The sequence below is a fragment of the Euleptes europaea genome, chromosome 18, assembly GCF_029931775.1.
Source record: "Euleptes europaea isolate rEulEur1 chromosome 18, rEulEur1.hap1, whole genome shotgun sequence".
Lineage (NCBI taxonomy): Eukaryota > Metazoa > Chordata > Lepidosauria > Squamata > Sphaerodactylidae > Euleptes > Euleptes europaea.
Genome location: NC_079329.1, coordinates 34175991 through 34201206, shown reverse-complemented (window position 1 = coordinate 34201206; position 25216 = coordinate 34175991). Strand labels below are relative to the sequence as shown.

The 25216-nt window shown below is 46.4% G+C and overlaps 1 protein-coding gene across 6 annotated transcripts in view; it reads right to left on the bottom strand.

Annotated features, from left to right (window-relative positions):
- Nucleotides 1–25216, bottom strand: part of MAPT (microtubule associated protein tau) — a 103489-nt gene that overhangs the window by 49110 nt on the left and 29163 nt on the right. For 3 of the 6 annotated variants that reach the window (XM_056863921.1, XM_056863926.1, XM_056863922.1), the window contains exons 2-3: nt 6929–7018; nt 456–542 (exon numbers count right to left, since the gene is read on the bottom strand). In XM_056863921.1, the coding sequence (XP_056719899.1) occupies nt 456–542; nt 6929–7001 (160 nt within the window). In that variant the 5' untranslated portion in view covers nt 7002–7018. The remainder of the gene's footprint in view (nt 1–455; nt 543–6928; nt 7019–25216) is intronic. The other 3 variants (XM_056863923.1, XM_056863924.1, XM_056863925.1) reach the window with 1 other exon arrangement.

Genomic DNA, 25216 nt, shown 5'->3' with positions numbered 1-25216 from the left:
ACATTATACCACATTGAAGTCCCTCCCCTCCCCAAACCCTGCCCTCCTCAGTCTCCACCCCCAAAATGTCCAGGTATTTCCCAACCTGGAGCTGGCAACCCTAATCTAGACTTGGGTTCTATGTTAACTTCTATGCTGCCTAGAAAATGGCTTTGTAAGAAATGAGGGTATCTAAGGAGCCTATGGGAGACCCGCTTGTTAGAACATTGGATGCCTTGCTTTGGCTGTCTTTAGATGTGCTAGGATTCAGTGCATAAAAAAGAAAACAGAACTGCAACCGACACTGTGTGCAGCAATTTTTTTTTGTCACAGCAACTATTAAACTAAATGCAGTTAATTTAAAGTGGAAGCAAAGATGTGAAAAGCATTTTTTTAAGGCGCCTGTTTGGGTGCACTTCTGAACACTGGGTGTTAGCTGCAATGAATTTCAAAGTAAGGAGACAAAGAGCTCCCACCTTCCACAGTTGGGGTGCTCTTAGCATCAGAGGCCTCAGACACGGCTTCGTCGGATCCGTCATCAACAGGTATCTGGAGGGGAGAGCCTGAAAAAACACACATTTGGCGCTCAGCATATGGAGCTCAGCTATGGATTGTGGGCTGCCCTCTATGCAAAAGGTCCTCTCACTAAAGCCTGCAAAGCCCCATGTTGCACAGGGTGGCAAGTGCATGCTACCGCCAGCTGGCAGTAACGGCAGATATAAGCAAGAGGAAGGCAATGCTTTGGAAATGCCAGGTACAAGTTTCAGCAGCATCAGAAGAACGGCCAAGGCAAGCTGTTAAGAGCAACTGAAACATCAAAAAGCAATAGAAAAAAAAGAAAGCAAAATCAGAAGAAATCTACAGGAAAGCCCGTTTACCCCCCACTACTCCCCCCCACTACTGTGTATTGATCACTACGATTGCCATTTAAAGGATTTTGCAGGTTACGCCTTGCTTTGCAAGAAAAAATCATTCAGGGTGCTAGAACAGAACAGTAATCGACCGCTTCTGCAGAAGAAAGGAAATCAAAAATTATCCACAGTGAATTAAAGTAAAGATGCAAAATGCATGCCCCAGCAATATAGCTGGTTACAGTCACTATCACAAGTCTGCTGAATTACAGTTCTCTAAAATCAAAGTCTCTACTCTGTGGAATACAAAAGGATGTGTGTTCAAAGCAGCAGGAATCCACTGCTCTCCTGTTATTTACATGTAAAAAATCTAGTGACACTAGGGTTACCAGGTCCTTCTTCACCACCAGCAGGAGGTTTTAGGGGCGGAGTCTGAGGAGGGTGGGGTTTGGGGAGGGGAGGGACTTCAATGCCATAGAGTCCAATGGCCAAAGCGTCCATTTGTCTCCAGGGGAACTGATCTCTGTCGGCTGGAGATCAGCTGTAATAGCGGGAGATGTCCTGCTAGTACCTGGAGGTTGGCAACTCTAAGTGACACCCCCACCCCCAAAAAAAGTCTTTATAGGTGAAGGGGACACAATTCAATATGTCTTTAATGATTGAACCCCTTTGTTTTTCCGAGACGAATCTGATTCAAGAGGGATACTGATGGGGAACAACTGGGGAAGTGATTCTACTGCTTATGGACTCCTCCGCAGCAGGACCCACAGCAGCTTGGAGATTAGGGTTGCCAAGTGTCCGGTGGTGGTGAGGAAAACCCCGCCAGTCCACTGGGCTGTCCGCTGACCAGCTGAGGGTCGGCGGGCAAGTGTGCATGTATGCCTGCCCGCTGTGCCACATCACTTCCAGTTTACACCCAGAAGTGCTGCATCGCAAGGGGCCTTTCCCTGTCAAACTGGGAGTCTTGAGTGGTAAAAGGACCCTTGCGATGCATTTACACCCGGAAGTGCCGCACCGCAACAGGCCCTTTACCACTCAAACTCCCAGTTTGAGTGGAAAAGGCCCCTTGTGATGCGGCACTTCCAAGTGTAAACCGGAAGTGACGGATCGCGCTGGCGCAGTGGCGCGATCCCTGCTTCAGTTCCCCCCAAAAAACCTCCCGCCAGAGGACAGGGGGTCCTGGCACCCTATCGGAGATAGGCCCACATTTGCAAGTTTAGCAGGAACACACTGGCCCCTACGAAAGGGGAAGAAGCCTCACCTGTTCCAATCCTGCAAGAGACCACATACCCCATAGCAGTGATCTGGCTTGGTAGCAGGGACATAGGCTTGAAGCCTGGCATTTCTCCATTGCTGTGCTGCCTCTTCTATGGCCTGCTGTCTCCACCATTTCTGCCAGGTGGAACTGCTGGTCTGAGATCCAGCCCTACAAGAACGAGGAGTGCTGCCCCAAGTTGACAGTATCTTCTTGAGCTGAGGCTTTATGAGCAGGCCACACAACCAAGGCCTTGGAATCCATGGGCCCCGAGACTGGTGAAGCTGGGCATCCTCAGAGCCCCCGATCTTCCCCCAGGGCAGTCCCTAGCCCCTCCAGTTCATCCTCCCAAGTCTTCATCCAGCCCAGGGCGGATGACAACATGTGTGTGTCTTTTGAAGGAGTATTTCTGAAAGCAGAACAAAATGCAGCTCTGCCTCAGCTTGCAAGATCAGCAGTTGTGACACAGAAGTTGCAGCAGAAGGTAAATCGTGACAATCTGAGGGCAACTGCTCCCTCAGATGTTAAAAATGGGCCTATGTCTAGGCCCTCTTGCTTTATGAAATATTTAATCATTCGACTGATCTAACTCTATGCCAATATGATGCCGTTCTTCCTTCTCTTCCTCTGACAACAGCAGTTCTGATGTATTAGCCATCTCTGTTCCTAGAATATTTTACCACCAGGCCTAACGTGCTCACTTGCTGCTGGCTCTGTTATAACGCTTGAGCCAAATTTGGTTTTTAAAAACCAAAACGTTCATTTGGTCCATAAAGGCCCCTGCACAATGTGAGCCACTGCATCTGCTTCATTAGGCTTTCCAAGGCAGGTATGATTTGGTCACCTGCTGCTTGAACCTCACTCGGTCACAAGTAGAATCTCCTCTCTGCTGCAGCTCAAAGAAGTGATCCCACTCCTGGCACCAACCCCCAGGTTCATAGCAGTATGAGTACCCTAGGAAGGAAGATACTCCTATTGGCAGATATACCAGTGCCATTTAAAATCTGTCAAAGCCTTCTCAGGTCTCACGATCTTCCACAGTTCTGTGCTCTAGTTGTGAAAGACTGCACTCTACACTGGGCTGGGACCTGAATGGCCCAGGCTAGCAGAATATTTGGCCAAATTAAAACAAAAAAATCACTGTTGCCATTTGTGAGGCCCACATTAAAGTTGATATGGATGCCTCTACCGTAGGCAGAAAAACCGTAGCTGAAATATACCACCCAAGGATGCTGCCTGTTTCTTCACAGATGCCCAGGATGCTTCAATCTTCCTCACATTCTCATTCACGTTGTCAGGCTTGCCTCGTCCTGACTGGCACACTGACCACTCAGCTATCACTGCTGTGTCCTGACAAAGGAGATCAGTTTTCACCATACGCAGCTAAGCCAGGGCTTCAGCTCTGTGCTGTCCTGAGAACCACAGGTTCAACACCGGCCTGGTGTAGCATTGGAGTACTTCATCAACACAGAACAATACCGCCAGGTTAGGGCAAAAACAAGACGGCCTTCAGAGATCTAGCAATCCACAAGGCATTGTCACTTTTCGAATGGCCTGAAGAGAAATGGGAAGATGAGTCTGGGCACATTATAGATGGATGCTCATGCTGAGGATGTTGTGATGATCCTTGCTCTTCAACAGAGAAGTCATTAGTAGATAGAAATAAGTTGTTCCCCTCAGTATCTCCTTACAGCGGCCTGGTTTGCCTCTGTCTCTCTCTCTCAGCCTTTTGGCTGGGGTTCTGGAAACTGCAGAGGAATTGCCAAACAAGCAAAGCAAGCTTAATTCACCCCAGAGGGAAAGCCAGTCCCCATAACAGCATATTTTGCACCTTGTTTTCCATAGGGTGCTAAGCACCGCTAAAGCCTGAGAAGTCCATCTTTGAATCAAAATATGTATCTCTGGCTTTATTTATTTTGGATTTTTACAACATCAATCTAAACTGTTCCAGTCAGTGTACAAAAACCAACCAGTATAACAAAAACACACAAGTGTTAAATATTACAGTAAAACTAGAATACAAGAATACAAACAGTGATAAAATAAGGCTTTCTTTTATTGATAGCCAGTAAAAGCAAGACCCAACAAACAGGTTTCAGCGCCTTTAAAACACAGCAAGGATTCTGAGAGGAAATTCCATCACCTGGAACTCAGTGCATACCCTTGACATCACAGAGATGATCTATGCACAACCTCCGTGTTTTGATCTGTCAGACAGATGATAATACCAGGAGATCACCTTCATCTGATCCCTAGGATATTAAGAATGAGCCTTCCGCTAGCAAAGAGTTCTTGCAGTCTACAACAGCTAAAAGCAAAGTGAAGAAGTAACTACTGAGGAAAATCCAAAGGTCTATGTTCCCCAGCCATCTTGAAAGGAACAGAGAGTTTAGAAAATATTAGGAAACTTTAGGAAAATATTATTACTGCAGGAAGTATAATTAGATGGTCTTTTTAATTGTGTTTTAATCCTGTTTTAACCTGTGTTTTAATTATTGTATGATATAGGCAGTTGAAAGCCACCCTGAGCCCAACTTGGGTTTGGAAGGGGAGGGGTATAAATTCAATAAAATCAATCAATAAAAAAGAAGGCACACAGCTGATCTCTTATTTCTCCTTGCAGATACGAAGCTAGTTGTGTCTCTTCAAGTTGCCCTGTTGGTTTTAGCAGCAAAGAAAATACGAGCCAGGTTGGCCCAACCCATTCATTTTGAAAAGAACTGAGTTAACCCAACAGCTGATGCGAAGCGGGCTTTCCTAATTACAACTGTGAACTCTACTTGGTAGTCTCTTATTATCCAGGGCTAAAGACACATTGGACCTGAGGCCTCACTTTTTGGTAAGGGTTGCCCGGTCCCCCCTCTCCTTCGGCAGGAGGTTTTTGGGGCGGAAATGAGGGAAAGATTGCATGCGGCCGTGCCGATGTGATCACATCACTTCTGGTTTACACTCGGAAGTACCACATCGCAAAGGGCCTTTTACCACTCAAACTCCCAGTAAAAAGCCCGTTGCGATGTGGCGCTTCTGGGTGTAAACCAGAAGTGACATGGCGTGCTTGCAGGCGTTGCCCACCAACCCTCAGCTGGTCGGCGGGCAGCCAGGTGGATTGGCGGGGGTTTGCCCGCCACCACCTGGCACTTGGCAACCCTACTTTTTGGGTTTCCCTCATCTTACAGAGTCAATTTTCGGTTTGGTTTTTGTTGCTTATTTCGTGTTAAGCCCAAGCTAACTCTGAAGGTTAAATATGTGCTGTATTTTGATAAGATCCAGAGGGTTAGAAAAGCATACCCATAAAGCTTTTAATTTGTTACTAAAATGTAACTTTTATTAACTACTGTTATCCAGTTTTGTGATGTTTTATTTTTTGTTTTTGTTTTTTGCAACGACCATTGGCCAGATGCAATAAAAACTGAACTACAGCAGATCTCATTTACACGCATGGGCTCTGGTACCCACAGTTCAATGGCACAAGATGTCCTTTTGCATGGAGAAGGCCCAAGGTTCAATTCCTGTCATCTCCGGTGAAAGAATCTCAATTAGGCCTCAGACCTTGAGAAGCCTCCAGTCAGTTCAGAGTGAACAATAATGGGCTAGACAGACCAGTGGCAAAAAGCAGCTTTAAAAATGTTACAAGAAATTCTGTGCGGCTAAAAACTGATGCAGTACCAAAAGTAGTGCCAAAAGCATAAAGTTCAGAGAAGGTATATCACTAATTCCCACATGTTGGGGACTAACGAATATTTAAGACACTTTTAGCCTACCTTTCTCTGGAGAATCATTGTAATGCCTAGGATTACAGACAACATTAAACAAAGATGATGGGAAACACACAGCTGGACACTTAAAGAGGCTATGCTTGACATCTGGAGAAGAGGGGAAGGAGGGGTGGATAGTTCTTCCAAGTTTCAAAACAAATAACAAGAGCACCATTAAAACATCTCAAACAGATGCAAACAGAGGCAGGAAGAATTTTTTTTTGTAATTGCAGGATATTGCTTTTCTTACAGTAAATGAAATCTGTAAGAGAAACAGGTTCCACAGGAAATAAGTTCATATCATATATATAAATGACAACATGAACAGTAATTGCTGCCCATATCCAATGATTTGGGTTAATAATAATAATACTTGAATTTATTTAGAGGATTTATATCCCACTTTCTCCTGATCAATGGAACTCCAAGGCTTACATAGGGTTGCTAGGTCCCGCCTGGCCACAGGCGAGGGCTGGCTGTAGGGATGCCAGATCCAGATTGGAAAACCCCTGGAGATTTGGGGATGGAGCCTGGGGAGGACAGAGACAATGCCACAGAGTCGACCCTCCAAAGCATCCATTTTCTCCAGGGGAACTGATCTCTGTAGTCTAGAGATGAGCTGTAATTCCAGGAAATCCCAAAATGGTCAGGTGTTTTCTTCAGAAAACAACCAGCCATGAAAGTAGGTGAACTCTCCAAAAGCTCACATATCAATAAACCAGGTGTTCTCTAACATGCTGCAGTCCTTTTTGTCTTTTTACCAAGAGAAGTTAGTCGCCATTTTTACAGCCATTTTTTTGATCATAGCCATGGAGATAATTGCTTTTAAGGTGAAAAGGTTCTCACTTAGCAGGGATCAACTGCTGAACGCAAAGCACTGGCAGAAGAAGGAACATAAACATGCACAAAGGTACCTTTGACTAGGACTCACGACTAACCTTTCCTCAGCCCATTTGCACTGCCAGTCTCCCTCTCCATGGACAGCCTTTCTCCACCGGTTCTGTGTTCCGCACCCCCATCCTCCTGGACCACAGGGGCTCCACCCTGTTGAGAAAGCTGCTTGGTGTGTCCCACCTGGTAAGGCTCACCTGTCTGATTTCGCCTGACTTGGCTCACCAAATGGTCATCTGTCATATTGAAGTCCTGATGCTGATCTGCCATTCTGTCACAAAGGTTATCTAGCAAAGAAAAGAAGAGAATCACAGAATGCCCTTCTCATACATCTTATTCCAAAAATGTTACATGTTTGGTTACAGATTAAGTAGTGAAATACAGAGTAAAGAATTCACTGACGCCCATCCTGGTGGTAAGCATTGCCAGAGAATAACTAGCCTTCTTCAATTATTTTTAGCTTTAAAAATGGTTTGCACCCAATGTCTACATTCATTGTCCAAGCAGGTTATCAATAAGCATGCTTTCTAGGGATATGGAAAACAGATTACAAGGACTGAGACCAAATGATGGAGACATAAGGGGGATTTGAATGCAGACTAAAGCCCACTCCACCACTTTGTCTACTAGATAAGGGCTTCCCAACCTGTGGGTCTCACCCCAAAAGTGCAGACCAGGCTTGGAAACCATTAGGGTTAGAAGTTTGCTCTTTTCCACATCGTACCGATGGACAGCTACTTCGGTTTGGGAAAAGAGGCAGTGTCCATCTGGCCAAACATCTCAGGAGCATTTCTTCCAGCCAAGAAGTACAACCGCCTCTCCCTACTCCCTTTCCACCTAGCAGTTTTACTAGAGTTCTCCTCCCAAACTAAAAGAAAACAGGAAGATTAATCAGGAAGTGAAATTTCTTTCCCCCACCCCCCAGATTTCTGTGATGATTTAGAGGCCTCAGGGTCAAGCTCCGTGGGGGACGTGTCCATCGGTCTAAAAGCAGTACCAGATCCTCCCAAGTTTGGTGCAGAGAAGGGAAAACTGAATGCACCCCAAGGGCTGCCAGTTGGCAGTTTTGGGCACACAGAATGGTTTGATTATCATATGCACAGAACATCATTCTAAAGACAATGAAGCATTCTAGGTTCCAAGCAAAAAATAGACTAGTATTTAATTTTATGACTATCATAGTATGGATGGGTGCAATTTGAAACCTTTTACTATAGAAGGCAGGAAATGAAATTTATTGGGTTGGATCCCACGATCAGGAATCTGTGTTCTCCTCCCCAGCAGTCTCTTCTAATCCAAGGAAGGTCAATTTCTGAAGTCATGGGACCCACATGGACCAACAATCATGCAGGTCAGGGATCTACAGTGGGAAGGGGGGGTTGTCCTCTCCTCTCTGTTCAACCAGTACAGCTTTGGAAGAAGCTTCGGGGGGGGGGGGTTGTAAGAAAGATCCACAACCATCAATCTTTCCACTGACAGATTGTAGGATCCATCCCATGACCTATTATAGCAATCAATTACTTGTGTCTTGTGTTCAGAAAAGCAGCTCTTTGGCACAACATGTCTAAGCAACCCTTGAAACGTGTCTTTTCACAACACCTGATTCTCTGTACCAGCATATTATATGCTCTGCCCATTTTTAGCTACAGCTACCACTAGTTTAGTGGTCAGGAGGGCCTTACAGAATGCACAGAATTCTGCTTTTCACCCGACATGCAGAAGGAACTTCCTCGTACGGAAGAGGACCATTCAAGCAAGAAATCCTCTCCTGGAGCCTCAAGTACAGGAGGATGAGACTGCACGTTCAGCGGAATATGCTGATCAGGTAGATCATCTCCAATTATATATCCTCCAGCTTTTCCATATTTGGTATTGCTACCTTTAGTATTTTTGTACCTCTGCTACAAATTTTTGTGCATGTTGGCTGTGCCATAGTATACTGTCCCAAATCAGGTAAAGGTAAAGGTCCCCTGTGCAAGCACCAGGTCATTCCTGACGCATGGGGTGACGTCACATCCCAACGTTTCCAAGGCAGACTTTGTTTGCGGGGTGGTTTGCCAGTGACTTCCCCAGTCATCTTCCCTTTACCCCCAGCAAGCTGGGTACTCATTTCACTGACCTCGGAAGGATGGAAGGCTGAGTCAACCTTGAGCCGGCTACCTGAAACCCACTTCCGTCGGGATCGAACTCAGGTTGTGAGCAGAGCTTTTGACTGCAGTACAGCACAAACAGATTAAGTGCCTTCTGCACTCTCCCTATGAACACATGAAGCTGCCTTATACTGGATCAGACCTTTGGTCCATCAAAGTCAGTATTGTCTACTCTGGAAGCTCTCCAGGGTCTCAGGCAGAGGTCTTTCACATCACCTACTTGCCTGGTCCCTTTAACTGGAGATTCCAGGGATTGAACCTGGGACCTTCTGCTGTCAGGCCTTTGCCTTTTTGCTGGAGCAAAGGCTCTTGACATGAGTCAGGCCAGGTTCTGGCCTTGGTTCTCATGCCTATGAACATCCGTGTACAGTTTCGCTCATCCTGTTTTCTGCAGCTGTGGTAATGTTTAGTGTGTCTTCCTGGGAACCGCTTATCTCAAGGTTGCCTAGCAATGTTTACCTTTTCAATCCGTAGTGTCTTAAGCATGTAACCTGCCCGTGTTCCCCATTATTAGCCTCATCTGCCTGTAGGCAGTCAGTCCTTTAATCTGTCTTTTTGCTCCTAATAAAGTATTACTGCTTCAGAGCTACCTGCCTGGATGAGTTTGCTTATGGAATGCTAGGGGCAGAAGCCTGATACTGACATCTGCATGCCAAGTAGATGCTCTACCACTGAGCCAAAGCCCTTCCCTCTAATGTCTCAGGGCTTTATCTCTCATTTATTTGAAACACAAGGAAGCTTATTAAGTTGGAGATACACACACGCACACGTTGGAGAAACACGCACACATAAGTTGTGTGTCCCTTATCCAGACATCCAGACTGATCCGAAATCAGGACCTTTGAGCCGGCATGCAGGCATTACTCACAGGCCCCCAGTAGTGCCACTGATGGTTCAGTGTACACAAAAGTATTTAAAATATTATTTAAAATTATATTCAGGCTATGTGTATAAAGTATATATAAAACATACATAAAACATAAATGAATTTTGTGTTTAGACTTGGGTCCCATCCCGAAGATATCTCATTCTGTATATGCAAAAATTCCAAAATATTCCAAAATACGGAAAGATCTGAAATACGGACCACTTCTGTTCCCAAGGAGTCTGGATAAGGGATACTGAACCTGTGTGTGTGTGTGTATGTACACACACACACACACACACACACACACACAGGTTCAGTATCCCTTATCCGGACTGCTTGGGAACAGAAGTGGTCCGTATTTCAGATTTTTCTGTATTTTGAAATACACACACACACACACATATATACACACACAGGACAGACAGACAGACAGACAGACAGATAATACAGCCATCTAGTGGCCGAAAATGGCACAGCAAGCAAAGTGGGAAATGGTACTTTACAACCAAAGCTATCTGATTTGCATGCTTGGAAGGCATTAAGTATTTCCCTTAATACAATGTGTGTGTGTCACTGATGAAGCTAAAATGTTAGCATTTATGGTTCTCACCAAGCTACTGTAACAACTGTACTGGCACATGCTGACTGCCCACCTTGACCTCAAGTGACAAAGGGAGCAAACAGCTGTTCATCCCAGAAATGGAAGACTTTCTTTTTTGGATGCAAATCACTTGCTGACCTACACAAGATCCTGATCTTTTCTAAGACAAGGCTAGAAGCTGTCTTCGCAAGAAGACAAGGAAAGAAACCACCAACATTCTAGCATAGTAGCTTGTTAGTTATTTCATGCGAGCTAATCTGCTCAAACACTATTTTGGGCTAAAAGCACTCTAGAGAAGGAAGCGTCTAGGTCCGTGTTGGCGAACCTATGGCACGCGTGCCATTTCCGGCACGCGTCGCCCTCTCTGCTGGCACGCACGGCTCAGCTGGGCGGCGGGGCCCCTGCCCTCCCAGCCGCCAGCTTTGAACTGCTCTGCGCTGCCTGCAGGCAGCACGGAGCAGTTCAAAGGCCGCGCCCCCTTCCCTGGACTCTCCGCCGCCCAGCCTTTCCCCTCTCCCCCCCTCCCCGGCCGAAAACCCCTTTGCAGAGCGCAGAGGCGGCTGCCGCCCTCCAGCCCCCTTCTCCCTCTCCCTCCCCCGGCCAAAAAACCGTTTGCGGGCGCACGAGGCAGCTGTCCCCCTCCAGCCCCCTTCTCCCTTTCCCTCCCCTCCTCCCCAGCCAAAAACCGCTTTGCAGAGCGCAGAGGCGGCTGCCGCCCTCCAGCCCCCTTCTCCCTCTCCCCCTCCCTGGCCAAAAACCCCTTTGCAGGGCACACGAGGTGGCTGCCGTCTTCCAGCCTCCCTCTCCCTCCCCCAGCCAAAAACCCTTTTGCAGGGCGCACGAGGCGGCGGCTGTCTTCCAGCCCCCTTCTCTCCCTCCCCTCCTCCCCGGCCAAAAAACCCTTTGCAGGGCGCACGAGGCGGCTGCTGCCCTCCAGCCCCCTTCTCCCTCTCCCTCCCCCTTCCCTCCTCCCTGGCCAAAAAACCGTTTGCAGGGCGCACGAGGCGGCTGTCGTCCTCCAGCCCCCTTCTCCCCCCCTCCCCCCTCCCCTCCTCCCCTCCCCAGCCAAAAACCCTTTGCAGGGCGCAGGAGGAGGCTGTCGTCCTCCAGCCCCCTTCTCCCTCTCCCTCTTTCTCCCCCCCTTCCCAGCCAAAAAACCCTTTGCAGGGCGCACGACGCAAGCCGGCCCTCCAGCCCCCTTCCCTTTCTCCCTCGGTGCCTTCCATGGGCAAAAACCCTTTTCCTGGGTTGCAAGGCAGCTGCCCTGCAGCCCCCTTTCCCCTCTCCCTTCAAAACCCCTTTCCTGGGCGCGCAAGGTGGCAGCGCGCCGGCCCAGAAGCCTCATTCTCCCCACCCCCCCGCCAGAAGCCCCTTTCCTCAGCTTGCGAGGCTGCAGCTGCCTCTCATGCTGGCCCAGAAGCCCCCTTCCCCACCAAAACCCCCTTTCCTTGGCGCACAAGGTGGCTGCCGCCCTACTCACCAGCCCAGAAGCCCCCTTCCTTCCCTGGCCAGAAAGCTCTTCCTTCCTTTTTTCCTTTCCTTTTCCTCCCTCCGTCCCTCCCTGAAAACTTTCCTGATTCCAGCAAATGCCTGCTAGGTCTCTCCAGGACTTCCTCAAGAATGGAGAATACAGCCCTCCCACAACTGGTAGACTGCCTCTGAATGTGAAGGTACCACTATGGATGTCTGGTTCCCATCTATATTAGGTCTAATGCAGTTTTTGTTCTAATGCAGTTTTTGCAGGCAGCGTGGAGCAGGCAGCGTTCAAAGGCCCTGCCCCCTTCCCTGGACTCTCCGCTGCCCAGCAGGGAGTCCAGGGAAGTTGTTTTTTCTAAGCTAAAACCTCAGTATTCAGGTTATATTGCCGTGTTGGCACTTTGCAATAAATAAGTGGGTTTGGGGTTGCAGTTTGGGCACTCGGTCTCTAAAAGGTTCGCCATCACTGGTCTAGGTTGATGAGGAGTCCCTCTAACTATGCTGAATTAATGTGATTAATTGACTCACAAGGGAAGAGCAAAGGCCACCACAGTATTGTTAAGATCACCCTAGAAGAGCTATCGTCTCCCACCCAGACTCCTTCTAGGATCACCCCTATACCAGGAAAGGATGAGGTATTTCTGTTGCCCCAGAAGGTCAGACCAGAACCAACGGGTTGAAATTAAATCAAAAGAGTTTTCGGCGAAACATCAGGAAGAACTTCATGACAGTTAAGAGTGGTTCTTCCGTAGAACAGGCTTCCTTGGGAGGTGGTGGGCTCTCCTTCTATGGAGGTTTTTAAGCAGAGGCTAGATGGCCATCTGACAGCAATGCTGATTCTGTGAACTTAGGCAGATCGTGAGAGGGAGGGCAGGAAGGGATGAGTAAGCGCTTGGCTCTCATGGCCCTCTCTTATATGCACAGAGTAATATAAATCACCACTTTGGGGGCAGGAAGGAATTTTCATCCAGGTCAGATTGGCCAGGGATCCTGGAGGCTTTTTGCCTTTCTATGGGCACAAACCAGGGGTCATTAGGGGAGTGGGGGGAGGACGTAGTTGTGAATTTCTTGCATTGTGCAGGGGGTTGGACTAGATGACTGTTGAGATCCCCTCCAGCTCTATGTTTCTATGTTAATATTCTAAACTTGAGGAATATCTTATTAACACTAGCTAGTCCTGTTCATGTATCTTTTCCTGTCTTAAATATATGTTTTTGCTCTACTAAAGGCTATGAGTGTATTTTAACGCTAACATTTAAATTAAGTCCCAGGTTTCCCAGGTGAGGGAGAAAGTTACCATAGACCAGTGGTTCCCAAAGTGGGCAGTACCACCCCCTGGGGGGGCGGTGAGATTACCTAGGGGGGCACTAAGAGGCGAGGGGGCAGCAGGGGGCGCTAGAGGTGGGCCCCTTCAACTGTGTTGTTCGCTTATTTACAACAGATCAAGCTATGGCACAATGCTGGCAAATTTGGTGGAAACTATCAGAATTTTTTCCAGACTTTGAAGAGCTGGTACCACTGGATCAAGTTCATCCGTTTTGTTGAATACATTTCAACTAAAACGTTTTGATTTGATTTTGAATAGATGTGCAATTAATTGTTAGTTTTTGAAATTTTATTGTTATTATCTTCTTTAGTGAGTCATGCAAACCCCTATTTTGAATAATGTTTTTATAGAGTAGGGGGCGCTGGGGCTGAGTTTGTGGAACCAAGAGGGCGGTGGCCCGAAAGGTTTGGGAACCACTGCCGTAGACACTTGAAGCCTGGCTTGAACACAAGGTTACAAGTGTGTACCTAGTTTAACATGACTGAGGCGGAAGGGGACGGCCCACTTAAAATAAACCACCGTAATGATATACCGTGTGCTCATACTGGCTGTCTCCTGCCTGCTCTTAAGTGGTATGTCAGTTGATCCTATTTATAGGTCAAGCAAACAGTTTTTAAAAACAGCCATGTCATGTTGCTCACAGCAAAGCAAAAAGGGAAAACTATCAAATTTGAAGGTTGGATTCTGGAAGGGAAAAAAACAAGATTTGGCTACTTCTTCTGTAGACATTTTTGCCATTTTAATAACAGGAAATAAAATGAACTTTCTCCAAGTTCACCTTCTCATTGACAGAAATCCCAAGTAAGATCTCCAAACTGGCACAGGCTACTATTACTAAGGGGTTCAGTAAGAGTTTTCTCTCCAGGATTTGAAGGCTTCTGAAAAGATTTTTAACTTTAAGTGCTGGAAATCAGAGAAGTACCCGCTGGTATGGTCTTGAGGAGAGCTTCCGAATATCTAGTGATTTCACATTAATGGTAGGTGAATGGTGGAAGATATTAAGGGGCCCGAACAGCAACTATGAATGTGCAGAGAATCCCACAAGTCGTGATTCCTTTGTGGCCCTGAAGCAACAGATTGCTTGCCTACAAGAGGTCTAACCATACTAGTCCAATTCTGCTTCCCACACTCCTAGCCAAGTCAGTGTGCCCCAACAGAACACAAAAAAGTTCCACCCACGATCCGGCTTCTGTTTGCATCTGGAACCAGCCTCTTAATCAGATATGTGGAAGTGAATACAGTTGTCTGTGCATGGGGGGTGGGGGGAAGAGAGAGAGAAGAAGACACTGTTGATGTATGGGGAAGGGTGAAATGCCAGCTCTTACCAAACCTGAACTGATGTAAAATGCACACTTTATAACTTTCTTAGCATACACATTTGGCCTGTTTATGAAATTCAAAAAATTTGGTTTGTTCAAGCAAAACTGCGCACGTACAACAATACAAGACACACAAAGAGTGTGCTGCAAAGGCTGTATACTACCTAATCCCACATACATAACTTAGGTTTTGCCACCTGAGAAGTAGGGAAAATAAGAGGTGAAAGAAGAACCCATAGATTTTGTTGCAGACAAAAACAAATTTATTATTCAGACTTACAGTCTTCACAGCCACAGTATTAAGAACTGTTAGATTTTTAAAAATATTTGACTAAACACAACATTGAAAACACTGCATCAATAGTATAATCATACACATAGTATCAATGCAACATATTTAAATAATAAATGTCCTTGAAAAACCTCAGCACACACGAGATTTTAATGCTGTAAAATGTCTTAGTACACAATTCTTAGAAATCATTTTGAACAAAACCGTCTTAAAAACTATTTCCCTTATTCCGAAACAAAGCATATCACAGAAATTTTTTAAAATCCTGAAAATGTCTGGTTTTTCTATTAGACAAATTGAAAAGAAATTGGGGGAGGGGAGGAAAAACTTCCCTGGTCTTTACCAGAGCAATCCTAAGGAGAGTTACTCCAGTTTAAACCCATTCATTTCAACGGGCTTAGACTGGAGCAATTCCATCATGCTGTGCTTTCTGAAAGTCTTTCCAAGATTTATTTTCACCTTCTTCCCTCTCTCACTGCTAGTGTTTATGTTTCCTATATCTCCCCAGATATCCACTCCCCACCAAAACCTATTTAATATATTTTGTAAGCCCTGAGGAAAAAACTGCACCATTTCTTTGTTCCAGACAGACATTAGCACACTGCCAGCGCTAAATAAATACCCCATGAAGACAGCTGCAATAAATGTTTTGGTCACCTGAAGGTTGGCAGAAACTCCAATTTAAATAGATTGCCTTCATTGCAAGAGGTACTTCAGGAGGACAGTTATGTTTGCTTTGAATTATATTTTATGATGGTCTTCCTCAGTGCCAGAAATCTACTGTGTGGATTCCTCTACAGCTGAAGTAATACCTGCCTCTGGCCAATTAATTCATCCTTTTTCCTAACAAAGAAAGCTTAGCGGTTAACATTCAATATCCCGACACCGATTTAGTACGTGATGCACACTAAGGAAATTTACATTCTAGACTTAAAACTGAATCAGGATGCCTGTACAGAAATGAGCTTGCAACAACTTGATGTTCTCACCTAGTCAGTTTGGCAATAATAGTACTGATCAAGGCTGAGGCGGTTCATCTTCTAGTAAGGTCAAAACCCTGTTGATTAGTTCTGATGCTCAGAAAGTGAGGGGTGCATGCACAAGGTTGCCAGGTGTCCGGTACTGACCCAGACAGTCTGGTATTTTCACTGACTGTCCAGCATTTTTTCCCAGTTTTTCCCAGTCAGTGAAAATACTGGACTGTCCGGGTCAACTGGCAACCTTACCAATCCCAAACAGCGAAGCGTGCCCTTCAGGCTTGGGAGAGGCTGGAAAGGGGAGGCTCCCAACCTCAGTGGGTCCAGTATTGTTTAAAACAGTGGTTCCCAAAGTGGGCAGTACCACCCCCGGGGGGCGGTGGGATTACCTAGGGGGTACTAAGAGGCTAGAGGGCAGCAGGAGGGCGTTGGAGGTGGGCCCCTTCAACTGTGTTGTTCACTAATTTACAATAGATCAAGCTATGGCACCAAGCTGGCAAATTTGGTGGAAACTATCAGGATTTTTTTCCAGACTTTGAAAAGCTGGTACCACTGGATCAAGTTCATCAGTTTTAATTTGATTTTGAATAGATGTGCAATTAATTGTTACTGTTTTGAAATTTTATTATTATCTTCTTTAGTGAGTCATGCAAACCCCTTTTTTAATTAATGCTTTTTATAGGATAGGGTAGGAGGTGGTGGGGTTGAGTTTGTGGAACCAATGGGGCGGCGGCCCGAAAAGTTTGGGAACCACTGGTTTAAAACAATATCTGGCAAACCTACGCACAGAGGCGGATCTACTGTGAAACTAATGAAGCTTAAGCTTCAGGGCCCCCAATCCTAGAGGGGGCCCCGAAGTAACTTTTTTTTAATGAGTGAATTTCTCTAATATATCGATGGAGTTTTTTAGTGATAGAATCATAAGCCAATGGGTTGAAGTACTTAATATTGACTTTAGAATATGCTCTAATAATACCCATTTCACATGGCCTCAAAATATCCCTGTAATTGGTCAAATTTCAAAATTTTCTTGGGGGCTTGCAGTGCTTGAACCCCCAGCTGTATGAGGCTCACTGAGTTCACCAGAATCTATTCATAGCCTACATTTTGGCAGCTGGATCCTCAAATCCTTTGTTGGTGCTCGGCTTAATAGTTCTGTAGCTCAGCCCTTAGGCTAGAGCCAATTGGAACCATAAAAAAGACATCTGAATTCTCAATTCAGGCTGCACTCGTCTCACTTGTGCATTTTAACACCAAAGGATCAGATTTTCACCTCTTTATCCTAATTTGCCCCCTCTGATGACCCCCTGCCTATTATTATTATTATTATTATTATTATTAATTAGTTAAATTTGTAGCCCACCCCCATTCGCGGTCAAAGCCAGGCTCAGGGTGGGTGTCATGATCCTAGGCCTCAAGTGCAGCCTAAAGGCCCTGGGGGGGGGGCTATATTAAAGTAGTTACCAGGCCTACATCTCCCAGGTACCCTCTGGGCCTTGTGATTGGTGGAAGAGGATTTGGAGGGAAGGCTAGGGCCAATCAGGGGTAAGGGAGTGGTGCCTGGGGAGAAGATCATAGAATCATAGAGTTGGAAGGGGCCACCAGGGCCATCGAGTCCAACCCCCTGCACAATGCAGGAAATTCACAACTACCTCCCCACTCCACACCCCCAGTGACCAGAAGATGGTCAAGATGCCCTCCCTCTCATCAACTGCCTAAGGTCACAGAATCAGCATTGCTGACAGATGGCCATCTAACCTTGCCTAAAATGCTTTGCCTGAAAAGGGAAGGGGGTTCACTCCTAGGGAGCAGGGCTGGGGAGGGGCTGCTGCAGACGGAGGGATCCTTCGTCATCCAGGGTGAATTAGCCTGAGGCCTAGTGCCAGGAGATGGCTAGGGACAGTAAAGATAGATGTGCTAGGGTTTTTGTTTGTTTGATTGCCTGCCTTTACTGGTTTTGTCGTCCTATTGTGGCTTGAGTTATCATTATTAATAGACCTCTTTAATAAACTGTTTGTCCTCACGCCTCATTTGGTCACCTAGAAAGTACACCCTGATGGGAGAAGAAGCAGGCAGGGTGCTCTGGGCCTTCTTGAGTTAGGCTCACACCAGAGTGGTGGCAGCTACTGAAGATCCCCATTCCTCTCTCTTACCTGACAGCAGGTAACAACAATAATAAAAAAATCATATATATCTAAAATTCATAAGTAATCAATAAACTTCATAAAACCATTCAATGCAGCTAACAAGATGGTACTCATATAATTACAGGGCCATTGGAGGCCCGGCCAAGCAGCCAAATCCTCATGTCAGAAGCCCCGAGGGAGAGGAGAGGGAGGCCAGTAACGATGACAACCTGTGGTTGCCCTCAATTGTAGGCCTGGGGGAAAAGCTCTGTTTTACAGGCCCTGCAGAACTTCTGAAGGTCCCCCATAAGGCCCTGATGTTACCTGGAAGAACATTCCTTGCTGGATGTTGCCCTATTGTTGCTGATTGCAAAGGGGCCCCCATAACAGTTCAAGCTTCAGGACCCCAAAAATGTAGGTCCGCCACTGCCTACGCATCCATAGCTGAGCCTCTTTTTGCAGGCACACATTCATTAGCCAAAATAACAAGTATGGAGCTACTAGAAAATAAAAACCCTGCCCAAGTCACTGACATGGCCCTTTCCTGGCACAACAGTTACACAATCCGTTAGTGACTCCCCTGCACAGTTTGGCAACAACAGATAAAGACCCTCCCTTCCAGTTTATCTGTTTCCAGTGTCTGTCTCGCCACCCAGAAAGGCATTTTATCTGAGAACAAACACAGCCAGCGGCCCTTTGGTTGCTTAAGTATTCTCCTAAGAAACTACTTCCCAGGTAGCCAAAGCTTGTAGCTTGAGGAAATTTAACTTGTTTTGAATTACAGCTTGAAGAAAAGATGGCTCACTACTTCATTCAGTCCACACAAGCATGAGGAGAGCATTTAAAACAAGGGTGTCAAACATCAGGACCACAGGCCAGATCCGGCCTCTTGAGAGCTCTTGTCAGGTCCGCGAACCAGCCAACCCCCCTGCTCCTGATCTGGGCTGGCAAGGCATGGCCCAGCCTGACCAAGTGAAATGTATGTCCTATCTGGCCCTCGTAACAATTGAGTTCGACACCCCTGCTTTAAAAGTTCAATTATCATTACATCAGTAATCTCACACAGCATTAAGATGCAAGATAGTCATTCATGTATGACACTATTAAAAGACTGTAATAGTTCAGCATAAAATCCTCAAAATATGGCCAACATCCACACAGCTCTGAAAAGGACTTCTCCATCTCTGCATCTTTAAGGGCTGGTTTCAATCTTATCCTTTTGCTGATGACAAACACCCCTTCTGCTATTGGAACCCACATATGTGGTATAAAAAAAAAACCAAGTTGCATACCTATAGATCTTGTTTTCCAACCCACAAATGCAAAACTAAAGAAGGGATATTCCAGAGTGTCTACAGGAGCCAAAGCTCTCTACTTCCCCTCTCCCTGGTTTGCATGTAGACAAGGTTGGCAAAAGCACCAGTTCCTTCCTGTCCAGCAGACAAACTGGAAAGCTTCCTTCCTTGGAGACAGAGGTAAAGAATTCTTATCATGCAAATAAGACACTGGGGGACTGCTTCACTTCCCCCCAGCAGTCTTGTTTGTTTATCTCACTGCAATTCATCATCCCAACAAGATGCTTGAGACCTAGTGGATCACACAGAAGCAAATGGGTTGCTTTGAAGCACAGCTTGCATAATTCATGTGGAGAATTCTAGGTCACCCACCACAGTGCACTCAAACCATTACCTTCAAATGGGATCCTCTGTAGCTTTAGGGCAAGGTGTCATCAGTATGCTGATAAAAGCCAGCTTTATATTTCATTCACTAATTTCTGAAAAATTTACATCTTTAGGCTCAGTATATGTAAAGGGGCAATGTTCTCCTCGGAGGAGGAGGAGAACTGGTTTTTATATCTGACTTTCTCCACCTTTTCAGGAGAGTCAAAACCGCTAACAATCCCCTTCCTTTCCCCACAACAAACACTTTGTGAGGAAGGTGGGGCTGAGAGAACTGTGTAGCCCAAGTAACCACATATCTTCTAGACCAGTGGTTCCCAAAGTGGGCAGTACCTGGGGGGCGGTGGGATTACCTAGGGGGGCACTAAGAGGCAAGGGGGCGGCAGGGGGGACGCTAGAGGTGGGCCCCTTCAACTGTGTTGTTCACTAATTTACAGTAGATCAAGCTATGGCACCATGTCGGCAAATTTGATGGAAACTATCCAAATTTTTTCTTTGAAGAGCTGGTACAACTGGTACCAAGTTCATCAGTTTTGTTGAATAAATTTCACCTAAAGCTTTTAATTTGATTTTGAATAGATGTGCAATTAATTGTTACTATTTTGAAATTTTATTGTTATTATCTTCTTTACTGAGTCATGCAAACCCCTATTTTGAATAATGTTTTTGATAGGATAGGGAAGGGGCGGTGGGGTTGAGTTTGTGGAACCAAGGGGGCGGTGGGCCGAAAGGTTTGGGAACCACTGTTCTAGACCTACCACCAATCTCAAGAATTTTCATTCAAAGTTTCTTTCTAGAACTAGGACCACATTCACACATATCAGTAGTAATGTATTTATTTACATTATTTATAGTACCTATAAGCCTTAGGTCCACTCTCACTTTTTATGTACTTACGCAAAACAAAACAAAAATATATAGCTTTTTTAATCAGCTGAAAGGTATGCAGGAAGATTGATTTATCACAGGGGTCCCCAACCTTTTTTGAGCCTGAGGGTACATTTGGAATTCTGACACCGCACAGTTGGCGCAGCAATAAAATGGCTCACACAAAATGGCTGCTGGAGGAGGTAGAGCCAGCCACAAAATGATTGCCACAGCTTAACTTCAGTAACACAGTGTAGATCTTTGATTTGTGGTGGCAGCTGCTGCCAAAGCAACATTTTAAAAAATCTGCACAGCCAACCAAATCTCTAGTAGTCATAAACTTTGCTGGGCAAAAGCCCCACCCACTTCCTAAAAACACTTGGTGGGCAGAAGAAAAGGTGTCAGCAGGTACCATGGGCACCCACAGGCTTCATTTCAACTTTCCCAGGTTTTACAATGCAAGGTTTCCTAGGTCTTTCCCTCATATAAGGCATTACAACAGGAAAATGAAAGCCTCACAAACATCATTGGGGTGAGGGGCTGTGGCTCAGTGGTAGAGCATCTGTTTGGCATGCAGAAGGTCCCAGGTTCAATCCCTGGCATTTCCAGTTAAGGGGACTAGGCAAGCAGGTGATGTGAAAGACCTCTGCCTGAGACCCTGGAGAGCTGCTGCCTGTCTGAGTAGACGATACTGACTTTGATGAACCAAGGATTTGATTCAGTAGAAGGCAGCTTCATGTGTGTTCATGTGATCATAACTAGCAAAGCCCACCTGATCTAAGCATAATGAAAGCAGAGACCAAGCCCTGCCCATCGCCCTCATGAAACGTACTTTGAAAAGTTTGAGGAGTCACAATATGGATAAACGCCAAGCCCAAGACTACTTGCCCACACAGGGACCTCCACCTCCATACCAGACTATAACTACTCTTCAAAAGAAAAAGGGGCTCCAATGGAAGAATTATCCATGGGATTCTACATTTAGGGTTGCCAAGTCCCTCTTTGCCAATGGTGGGAGGTTTATGGAGCGGAGCCTGAGGAGGGCGGGGTTTGGGGAAAGGAGGGACCTCAATGCCGTATAGTCCAATTGCCAAAGTGGCCATTTTTTCCAGGTGAACTGATCTCTATCAGCTGGAGATTAATTGTAATGGCAGCAGATCTCCTGCCACCACCTAGAGGTTGCCAACCCTATTTACACTGGAACAAAAAGTTGAAATCAAGACTGGATTTATAGTGCGAACTTCAACATTTTAAGGACTGCTGGAGGAATGCATGTCAGAGTAACTTGTGAAACCACCCTTTCTGTGTTCTGTGCAGCCTGCCCACTATGGTCTTTTATGCATGGCTGTTCCACTCGCCGTCACCCCTCCAACAACTTGGGGTCTTTGTTTGGATTATGCATGCCATTTCTGACCTCAGAGGTTGCCTCGCTCTCCCCATGAGTTTCCCAGCATTTTGCCCATGTTTTCAAGTTTGAGATAAAACAGGTCTCTGAAAATGCAGGCAAAACACAAGGAAATGCAGGGGGAGAGCGCAGTGACCTCTGAGGGTCAGAAACAGCATGCATAATCCAAACAAAGACCCCAAGTTGTTGGGGGGTGACGATGAGTGAAACAGCCATGCATAAAAGGCATATTTCACACATATAGGGCTGTTAACCAAACACACCACCCTTTTCAATAACATTTCCAATATGATCACTGGGCCTGAATACTGCCACCAGCTCTGCCATCTGCTTTTCGGGGGGTGGGGACCAATGAATTTTGCAGTGACTTCTTTAGCACATGCAGAGAGGACCTTTACATCACCATACAAATATGCAATTAATTGAGGAAAATCTAATTCATCCCTAAAATGAAAACCAGAGCTGCCTCTTATTTCCTCCCCCTGAGAAGCAGGGCTCCATTTTTGTCACAAATTAAATCTGGATTTAAACCCTGATTAATGGATTCTTTAGGTTTGAAAGACATATAATAGAAATCAATGACAAACCTACTTGCTCTCAAAATGACCATGTGATGGAAGGGATTTGAGATAAAATAGGGCAGATGTTTCAGCCTGCACATATGTGCTTCAGATCATATTCAGACTCTTACAAAATTCCATCATACCACAGTACACAGAGTACAGAGTTATTAGCCCCATCACAAAGGGGAAAAAATACAGGAAGCTGGGTATTGCTGTTGCAATGAGTTCCATACACTCATGAGACACAAGAGAGTTTTCGCACTTAGAGCATTTGGATCAGAGTTACTACACTACTTTAAAGGTAATTACAAGCCACCTAGAGTAAGTTCAAACAGTCAAAACCTTTGCACAAGGTAAATACCACAGAGATTCTCTGCTGCGGAGATAAAACATCAGCTCTCCATACAAAGGCATTTTCAACAGTCCTTAAAAAACACTCGCAGCACATTCCTGAGAGGAATGGCTGCGCTGGTTTCAGGAGGTTTGCCCTCCACACACACACTGGGGCCGAAACCTTTCCCTTAGTGGAAAAAACCAATGCATTCCTTCATAGGGTTGCACAGGAAATATTATCTCGTGAAAATAAAAAAGGGGTGTGCCCGTCCTGAAAGGGTTTTGGAGACCGCCTAAAGGTGGCTTCTCCCCCAGTCCGATGCCGGAATGCCCTGGGAACGCCCTCTGGGATGCCTCGGCGGGCTTTTATGCCGGCGTTGGGGCCACTAACACCGGCGCAGGAGGCCCGAACGCCAGCGCAGTGCCTTCCTGGCCTCCTAAGGGCTTTCACCCTTCAGGCTCAGGAATGCGCTGTCGCTCCAGCTTAGTACGTCATCCACATACACAAATGTGAGGCGAGCTTAAGCAGGTGCAAGAACTGAGTTCCGAAGATATACAGTTCTTCAGGAAATCACACCCACGATGAATAAACATGTAACACGATAACAGTTATCTTTCCTGGTGCGTTCTGCTCTGTTTTAGTATCACATAATACGTAAGGCGATACTGCTACGTCAGTCACATACTTCTTGTCTAGAGGAGCAAGGCAAGAGTCAATCAAATCATGCCTTATTGCAGGGGTCCCCTACTTTTGCAAGCAGGAAGGCACCTATGGAATTCTGACATAGCATGGTGGATGGAGGAGGCGGAGCTAGCCACAAAACAGTTTCTGCAGCCTACCTTCAGTCACACAGTGAAGATCCATGTGCTGTTGTGGCAGCTGCTGCCAAGGCAACACTTTTTGAAAAACTCTGCACAGCCTATCAAATCTCCAGTGGCCAATTTGATGGCAAAAGACCCACCGGCCCAGTCCACTTTCTAAAAACACTTGGCGGGCACCAGGAATGTTGTTGGTGGGTGCCATGGCGCCCACCGGCACCATGTTGGGAACCCCTGTCTTACTGGATCAGACCATGGTCCATCTACTCCAGTGGTTCCCAACCTTTTTTTGTCCAGGGACCGCTAGGACTTTTTTGTTCGGTGCAGGGACCCCAAGGTTCAAAATAAAAATTCCGAGAATTTGGAAATAAACTTTAATCATAACTGTTAAACATTAAACTGAGAATAATATTTGAATATATTTTTATAATAGAGAACTTTTAATTGAAAATATTAATTTATTATGGGTTTATAACTTTGTTTTGCGGACCTTAATTTAGTTCTCGCGGACCCCTGGGGGTCTGTGGACCCCCGGTTGGGAACCAGTGATCTACTCCAATATTTTATTTCCAACAGTGTGCATTTTGCTGGCCCTCTAGAAGAGAACAGCACCGATGGCCATTTTCTTTCCTTTGTCCCCATGTATGTTATGTAAAATAACTATCCTCTTAATACAGAGGTTCCAGTCAGCCATCATAGCTGACTGCCGTTTATAGACCTAACCTCTAAGCATCTTGTCAGACCTGCTTTCCACTGCTCTCAGCAGCCTGTCAGACTGAGAATGTTTTGGTTTCAGTTCCACCAGGTGCATCTCAAGGCCGAGCCTGCTAACTGTGGAATTCCTGTTCAGCACTATCTCCCGTGGGAACGGCTCCTCGTTAGGAGGGGGGTTGCCATGACTCGTTGTGACTAATGCTTTCCCATATAGGCCCTGTACTGTGCTACCAGTTCCCATTCGTGCCAATTTACCTCTTAGCTCTGATTACCTGTAGGTTTTCTAATAAATCAACTCTCTTTTGGACTCCTCGTCTGTGGATGTTGTTTGTGGGATTACCACGGGAACAGGTGCTTACATTTTGGCACGAATGGGAACTGGTAGCACAGTACAGGGCCTATATGGGAAAGCATTAGTCTACCCCAATGGTTCTCTACCTGTGGGTCGCAACCCCCAAGGGGGTCGCGACGTGTTTTCTGGGGGGTCGCCGCCACTGTCCTGGGACAGCCCCCATCCCGGCGAGGAATTGGCCGACCGACAGCCGGAAGGAGAGAGGGGAGGAACCGGCCAGCGGACAGAGAGGCGAGGCGAGGAACCGGAGAGAGAGAGAGGCGAGGAGAGAGGTGAGGAACCGGCCGACCAACAGCCGGAAGGAGCCGGGCTGCAGAGACGCGGCAGCGCGCTGCCGCACACCAGCTGTAGCCCCGCTGCCCAGGGCCTGCCCGCCCGCCTCTCAGCTGGGTGGCGGGGCTACAGCTGGTGTGAGGCGGCGCGCCGCCGCGTCTCTGCAGCCCAGCTCCTTCCGGCTGTTGGTCGGCCGGTTCCTTGCCTCTCTCCTCGCCTCTCTCTCCGGTTCCTCGCCTCGCCTCTCTGTCGGTCGGATGATGTGGCGGGATGTGCGGGAGGCCGAGGAAGCTCCCCTGGCTCGGCCCATTCAGGTCTCAGAGAAGAGGGTGGTCCCCCTTGAG